This window comes from Phyllopteryx taeniolatus, chromosome 3 (genome assembly GCF_024500385.1).
Source record: "Phyllopteryx taeniolatus isolate TA_2022b chromosome 3, UOR_Ptae_1.2, whole genome shotgun sequence".
NCBI lineage: Eukaryota > Metazoa > Chordata > Actinopteri > Syngnathiformes > Syngnathidae > Phyllopteryx > Phyllopteryx taeniolatus.
This window is the reverse complement of record NC_084504.1, coordinates 28,141,346-28,149,732: the sequence shown is the minus strand read 5'-3', so window position 1 is coordinate 28,149,732 and position 8,387 is coordinate 28,141,346. Positions and strand designations below refer to the sequence as shown.

At 46.7% G+C, this 8,387-nt stretch overlaps 1 protein-coding gene across 7 annotated transcripts in view; it reads right to left on the bottom strand.

The window, feature by feature from the left end:
* The window catches only part of rad17 (RAD17 checkpoint clamp loader component), a 47,176-nt gene that overhangs the window by 31,829 nt on the left and 6,960 nt on the right, over window positions 1-8,387 (bottom strand). For 6 of the 7 annotated variants that reach the window (XR_009787822.1, XM_061768276.1, XM_061768275.1 and 3 more), the window contains exons 4-5: window positions 5,917-5,991; window positions 4,368-4,506 (exon numbers count right to left, since the gene is read on the bottom strand). Coding sequence is in view for 6 of the 7 variants with exons in the window: in XM_061768276.1 (XP_061624260.1) it covers window positions 4,368-4,506; window positions 5,917-5,991 (214 nt within the window). In the remaining variant the exon portion in view is untranslated. The remainder of the gene's footprint in view (window positions 1-4,367; window positions 4,507-5,916; window positions 5,992-8,387) is intronic. The other variant, XM_061768277.1, reaches the window with a different exon arrangement.

Here is an 8,387-nt window from a genome sequence, read left to right as displayed (position 1 = left end):
AACAGTGTTGTTTTGTTGATCACCTTTTTTTTGCCAGTGCATCAAAACTCTTGTGTTAGTTTTGTTGTGGCAATTCTCAGAACACATCTGAGTTGTTCATCACTGAGCACATTCAAACTGTCACTGAGTGGGAACTGAACCCACGGTGCCCGCACCAAAGTTAGGCGAGTGCACCACAACACCATCAGTGACTGATTTGGCGATCCATCTGTACTCTCCAAGGTAGCTTGGGCCTCTTGATGACATCCGACACACTTTCATACAAATTCTCTCATCGCGTTTTTCCCTTCAGGAATTCCATGGCCAAAAACTCCTCTGTTATCTCTAAATTGTCATTAATCCCTCTGATCAATATTTAAAGCTGACCAGGATCCTTTATGTCATTACTTTCATCCAGTACCAAGGAATACAATGTAAATGACTGCTTTTTTTGTTTTGTTTAGCTTTTTAGCTAAGTCTTCATGAATTAGCTCAACACAGCGAGTCACTGTCCTGCGTGATAAGGCGATGTTTTCAAATTGTTCTTGCTCTCAAGACACAAGATAGTTCCTGTCTCTAACATGCATTCTTTCAGAAACTCTCCTTGGGAAAGAGACTTGCTGGTCTTTGCTAGTTTGAATGCCAGCAAAAAACTAGCCTAGGTGACTGAATCTTGTTTGTCAGTTTGTCAGATAAAGGTGTTTTGCTGAGCCTGCAAGCTTAATTTTAACTGAGTCATAGCCATCAGTTCCTGCGTTGATTGGTTGTTAGCATAATCAGCATGCTTGGTAGAAAAGTGACAGCTGACCTTATATTCCTCAAAAAGCACAAATTAGACATACAGTTCACAGAGAGGGGTTGGAATCTCTTCCACTCTGGAGTTGCCCACACTGAGAGGCGCCGAGCAGATGTGGATATACTTACTGACCCACGACTTGGCGCCTGTACGTTGGTCAGTATTTTATCTGTTTTGGGAAAAATGTAGGAAACAATCATATGTGAGCAGATTCAGCATAATTTTGTTAAATTTGGCTTGCTCTCTCAATTTCAGCATGCTTATAAACAAGTTAATTCTACGAGCACAGCACTGGCTCATATTATAGACATCTGATGTCAAAATGGGGATAAAGGTAGCTTAATGGGGGCTATATTTTTAGACTTCAGTGCTGCATTTGATTTGATAGACCATGACTTTCTAATTGCAAAATTGAGGCGTTATGGATTATAAACTCAGTCCCTGTTTTTGATAAAGGCTTACTTAACAGACAGGAGTCAGAGTATTGTACAACAGTTTTTGTCTGACAGATCTGATGTCCACTGTGGCCTACTCCAGGGCAGTTGCCTCAGACCACTACTCTTTTCTGTTTTCACGAATGCCCTGCCATATGTGATGAACAAATATTCAGTTGTCATGTACGATGATGACTCAACTACCGTATGTTCTACTGTAATCCTGATATGAATGATATTTCAAGTGTACTGAAATGGGAGACCCCTATTTGAGCCGTCACCTTATCGTGGTGGTGGAGTTTGTGTGTCCCAATGATCCTAGGAGCTAAGTTGTCTGGGGCTTTATGCCCCTGGCAGGGTCACCCATGGCAAAGAGATCCTAGGTGAGGGACCAGACAAAGCACGACTCCAAAAACCCCTATGACGAGTACAATAAATTGATTCAGGTTTCCCTTGCCCGGACGCGGGTCAACCATAGGGGTCGGGTGCAGTGCGAGCTGGGCGGTGGCCAAAGGCAGGTACCTTGGCGATCCGATCCCCGGCTACAGAAGCTGGCTCTAGGGACGTGGAATGTCACCTCTCTGGCAGGGAAGGAGCCCGAGCTGGTGTGTAAGGTTGAGAAGTTCCGACTAGATATAGTCGGACTCGCCTCCACGCACAGCTTAGGCTCTGGTACCAGTCCTCTCGAGAAGGGTTGGACTCTCTTCCACTCTGAAGTTGCCCACGGTGAGAGGCGCCGAGCAGGTGTGGGTATACTTATTGTTCTCCGGCTCGGCGCCTGTACGTTGGGATTCACCCCGGTGGACGAGAGGGTAGCCTCCCTCCGCCTTCGGGTGGGGGGACGGGTCCTGACTGTTGTTTGTGCCTATGCACCAAACAGCAGTTCAGAGTACCCACCCTTTTTGGAGTCCTTGGAGGGGGTGCTGGAGAGCGCTCCCGCTGAGGACTCCATCGTTCTGCTGGGGGACTTCAATGCTCACGTGGGCAATGACAGTGAGACCTGGAAGGGCGTGATCGGGAGGAACGGCCCCCCCCGAACAGAACCCGAGCGGTGTTCTGTTATTGGACTCATGTGCTCATCACGGATTGTCCATAACGAACACCATGTTCAAGCATAAGGGTGTCGACACGTGCACTTGGCACCAGGGTACCCTAGGTCGCAGTTCGATGATCGACTTTGTGGTCGTGTCATCGGACTTGCAGCTGCATGTCTTTGACACTCGGGTAAAGAGAGGGGCGGAGCTGTCCACTTATCACCACCTGGTGGTGAGTTGGCTCCGATGGTGGGGGAAGATGCCGGTCCGACGTGGCAGGCCCAAACGTATTGTGAGGGTCTGCTGGGAACGTCTGGCGGAACCCCCTGTCAGAAGGAGTTTTAACTCCCTAATCAGACAGAACTTTGCTCATGTTCCGGGGGAGGCGGGGGACATCGAGTCCGAGTGGACCATGTTCCAGGCCTCCATTGCAGAGGCGGCCGAACGGAGCTGTGGCCGTAAGGTGGTTGGTGCCTGTCGTGGCGGAAATCCCCGAACCTGTTGGTGGACACCAACGGTGAGGGATGCCGTCAAGCTGAAGAAGGAATCCTATCGGGCCTTTTTGGCATGTGGGATTCCTGAGGCAGCTGATGGGTACCGGCTGGTCAAGCGGAATGCGGCTTTGGTGGTCACTGAAGCAAAAACCCGGGCATGGGAGTTCGGCAAGGCTATGGAGAAAGACTTCCGGACGGCTTCGAGGAAATTCTGGTCCACCATCCGGCGTCTCAGGAGGGGGAAGGAGTGCACCATCAACACTGTGTATAGAAGGGATGGGGTGCTGCTGACCTCGACTCGGGATGTTGTGAGCCGGTGGTGAGAATACTTCGAAGACCTCTTCAATTCCACCGACACTCCTTTCCATGAGGGAGCAGAGTCTGGCTTCTCTTGAGGCGGGCTCTCCTATCTCTGGGGTTGAGGTCACCGAGGTTGTTAAAAAGCTCCTCGGTGGCAAGGCCCCAGGGATGGATGAGATTCGCCTGGAGTTCCTCAAGGCTCTGGATGTTGTAGGGCTGTCCTGGTTGACACACCTCTGAAACATCGCGTGGACATCGGGGACAGTGCCTCTGGATTGGCAGACTGGGGTGGTGGTCCCCCTTTTTAAGAAGGGGGACCGGAGTGTGTGTTCGAACTACAGGGGGATCACACTCCTCAGCCTTCCTGGTAAGGTCTAATCAGGGGGGCTGGAGAGGAGGGTCTGTCAGGAAGTTGAATCTCAGATTCAGGAGGAGCAGTGCGGTTTTCGTCCCGGCCGTGGAACAGTGGACCAGCTCTACACCCTTGGCAGGGTCCTCGAGGGTGCATGGGAGTTCGCCCAACCAGTCTACATGTGTTTTGTGGACTTGGAGAAGGCGTTAGACCGTGTCCCTCGGGGGGTCCTGTGGGGGCTGCTTCGGGAGTATGGGGTACCGAACCCCCTGATATGGGCTGTTCGGTCCCTGTACGACCGGAGTCAGAGTTTGGTCCGCATATCCGGCAGTAAGTCAGGGCTCGTTTCCGGTGAGGGTTGGACTCCGCCAAGGCTGCCCTTTGTCAACGATTCTGTTTATAACATTTATGGACAGAATTTCTAGGCGCAGCCGACTTAGAATACTATTCTGTCATATAGTCTGCGATTACTAAAATCAGAATCATCTCTATTTCACCAAGTATGTCAAAAACAAACAAGGAATTTGTCTCCGGTAGTTAAGAGCCGCTCGAGTACGACAACAGAATATTTTTGAGACATAAAGACATTGAAAAAAACAGTCACTAAGCAATAAAAGGTTGCTCATACTCTGGTAATGCCGGTACAATTATTATTATAATTTTTTTTTTTGACAATTGTGCAAAAATATGCAGAGTTCTCTAGCAATGAGAGCAGTTTGAATGACGAATAGACCAATGACCATTGTGCAAAGGGCTCCGAGAATTCAAGAAATGTATGCAGTTGAAAGTGACTAGTAGTGCGATAATGTCGATGGTGCAAATGTTGCAGATACTACTCGGTCGATTGTGCAAATGGTGCAGATGCTACTCAGGCACATGAGTGGCCAGTATTGGTCACCAACAGAAATGCAAATAGTGGATAGTATAGTGAACAGTAGAGCATACCGGTGACTGTGAACTATCTACTACTATCCTCACCATGCTTACTGATGGTGTATGAGTCCAGGTTAGGAGGATTGGTCCACTCATGAATTCTTAAGCCCAGCTCGCTAGACAAAACCTGGACTGCAGCAGTCTTTCCACAGCCCGGTGGTCCGGTGAGCAGCAATAGTCCACCCTATGAAGGATAAAAGGCAATATGTGTTCATACATATATATATATATACATACATATATATACATACATACATATATATACATATATATACATACATACATATATATACATATATACACATACATACATATATATACATATATACACATACATACATATATATACATATATACACATATATGTACGTGTATATATATATATATATATATATATATATGCATATATATATATATATATATATATATATATATATGCATATATGTATATACATATATATATATGTATATATATATATATATATATATATATATATGTATATATGTATATATATATATATATATATACATACATATATATATATATATATATATATATATATGTATATACATATATACATACATATATATATATACATACATATATATGTATATACATATATACATACATATATATATATATATATACACACACATTTATGTACATATGTATATACATGTACATATGTATATATATATATATACACACGTATATATGTATATACATACATACATACATATATATATATATATATATATATATATATATATATATATATATATATATATATATACACATACATACATACATACATATATGTTCTATTCTTGGTCAGTTCGTGTTGAAAATAGTTGAGCATTACAATAAAATACAGTCCCCTCCAAAAGTATTGGAATGGGAAGGTAAATTCCTTTGTTTTTGATGTATACTGACCTTGCCGTTCTAATACTTTTGGAGGGGACGGTAGATTCAAATATGAACATATTTCGCTTCAGGCCTATTTTTCTGGGGGGGGGGGGGGGGGGTGACACAACACCACCCATGAACCTGATTGCAGTATACTGAAGCGACGGTGTGGAGCTGCATTTTGCCACATTCAGTAGTGGTCGGTCTATTACACATGCAGCATGATGAGCAACACCACTCCCTCTGCCTCCACAAATGATACAGGATCCTGCCATTATAATTTTCAAGAATCTTTAGTTTCCAACCTCAGATTGTGTTTGTGTTTACAAATTAAGGATTTACAGTTTTGCTTTTGTTTTAATTCCTCATTTTAAAAAAGACCAAGCAACAACTTTTTCCTCATGTTTTTGAGACTGCAGAGTGAAAGTTGCAGCTGGCTAGTAGTGCGGAATGAATGGGTGGCATCAATGGGGAAATGCATGTATTCTGTGGGTAATAGCTCACAGAAACATACTGAGGAAAAAAAACTATGAACAAGTTCATTTTTGGAACGGTGAACTTAGTTCAAAATTTTGAATTACGAACTATAAACTGAACTAAGTACATTTAAAAATTTGTGAATTTAACTTTCAACACTGCAGCAAGGCTCCTGTGTACAAAACAAGGCTCAATAACTTCAAGCCATACCTGTCGTGTGTCTGTATGGACTCTCAGCCAGCTCTCCACCTCTTCTGTCTTCTTCTTGTGAACAGCTAAATCATCCTATACAAAAATACACAGTGGAGTTCAACATTAAATCTGCACACTTAACTCTCTGATTGAACTGGCTTGCGCTTCTCAATTGTTCTTCTTATTATCATCATTATTATTATTATTAATTATGACGTATTGGGATAATGATTATTATTGTTATTATTATTACTACTAATAAAAATAATAATCATCCATCCATCCTTTTTCTTCCGCTTATCCGAGGTCGGGTCGCAGGGGCTTTAGCAGGGAAGCCCAGACTTCCCTCTCCCCAGCCACTTCCTCTAGCTCTTCCGAGGGGATCCCGAGGAGTTCCCAGGTCAGCCAAGAGACACAGTCTCTCCAGCGTGTCCTGGTTCTCCTCCCGATGGGACGTGCCCAGAACACCTCACCAGGGAGGCGTCCGGGAGGTATCCTAATCAGATGCCCGAGCCACCTCTCAACGCGGATTGTCATCCTCCCGGATGACCGAGGTTCTTACCCTCTCTCTAAAGGTAGAGCCCGAACACCCAACGGAGGAAACTCATTTCTGCCACTTATATCCGGGATATCGTTCTTTCCGTCACGACCCACAGCTCGTGACCATAGGTGAGGGTAGAAAAGTAGATCGACCGGTAAATGGAGAGCTTCGCCCTTCGGTTTATCTCCTTCTACACCACAACGGCCCAATACAAAGTCTGCATCACTGCAGACACTGTACCGATCCGCCTGTCAATCTCCCGTTCCATACTTCCCCAAGATAGACCCCAAGATACTTGAACTCCTCTACTTGGGGCAGGATCTCATCCCCAACCCGGAGAGGGAACTCCACCCTTGTCAGACTGAGGACCATGGTCTCAGATTTGGAGGTGCTGATTCTCATCCCAGTCGCTTCACACTCTGCTGCGAACCGCTCAAGTGAGAGCTGGAGATCACGGCCTGATGAAGCCAACAGAACCACATCATCTGCAAAAAGCAAAGATGCAATACTTTGGCCACCAAACCGGAACCCCTCTACACCTCGGCTGCGCCGAGAAATTCTGTCCATAAAAGTTATGAACAGAATCGGTGACAAAGGGCAGCCTTGGCGGAGTCCAACCCTCACCGGAAACAAGTCCGACTTACTGCCAGCAACGCGGACCAAACTCTGACACTGGTCGTACAGGGACCGAGCAGCCTGTATCAGGGGGTTCGGTACCCCATACTCCCGAAGCACCCCCCACAGGACTCCCAGAGGGACAGGGTCGAACGCCTTCTCTAAGTCCACAAAAAAAATGCAGACTGGTTGGGCGAACTCCCATGCACCATCGAGGACCCTGCAGAGGGTGTAGAGCTGGTCAACTGTTCCACGGCCACGACGACAACCACACTGGTCCTCCTGGGAGGCTGAGGAGTGTGATCTCCCTGTAGTTGGAACACACCCTCCGGTCCCCCTTTTTAAAAAGAGGGACTACCACCCCAGTCTGCCAATCCAGAGGCACTGTCCCCGATGCCCACGCGACATCCAGAGCGTTTAGGAACTCCGGGCGAATCTCATCTACCCCCGAGGCCCTGCCACAGAGGAGCTTTGTAACCACCTTGGTGACTCAACCCCAGAGATAGGATAGTCCGCCTCAGAGACCCCAGACTCTGCTTCCTTGTGGGAAGGCGTGTCAGTGGAATTGAGGAGGTCTTCGAAGTATTCTCCCCACCGGGTTAGGACCCATCCCCCCCATCCGAAGGCAAAGAGAGGCTATCCTCTGGTCCACCGGGGTGAAACCCAATGTACAGGCACTGAGACGGGAGGGTCAATAAGTATACCCACACCTGCTCGGTGCCTCTCACAGTGGGCAACTCCTCAGTGGAAGAGAGTCCAACCCCTCTCAAGAGGTCCGGTACCAGAGCCCAAGCCGTGTGTGTAGTAGGAACTTCTCAACCTCACACACCAACTCGGGCTCCTTCCCTGCCAGAGAAGTGACATTCCACGTCCCTAGAGCCAGCTTCTGTAGCCGAGGATCGGATCGCCAAGGTACCCGCCTTCGGTCACCGCCCAGGCCACACTGCACCAGAGTCCTATGGCCCCTTCTACAGGTGGTGAGTCCATGGGAAGGGGGACCCACATTACCCTTTCGGGGTGTTCCCGGCTGGGCCTCATTGGTGCATAATCCATCCATCCATCCATTTTCTGTACAGTTTATCCTCAGTAGGGTCACAGGCGTGTTGGAGCCTATCCCAGCTATCTTCGGGCGAGAGGCAACCATTCGCACTCACATTCACACCTACAGACAATTTAGAGTCTTCAATTAACCTAGCATGCATGTTTTTGGGATGTGGGAAGAAACCGGAGTACCTGGCACTGGGAGAACATGCAAACTCCACACTGGCAGTTAACCAGTCGGCCACCGTGCCGCTGGGTACAAAATAATAATCATATTATTATTAATAATCTT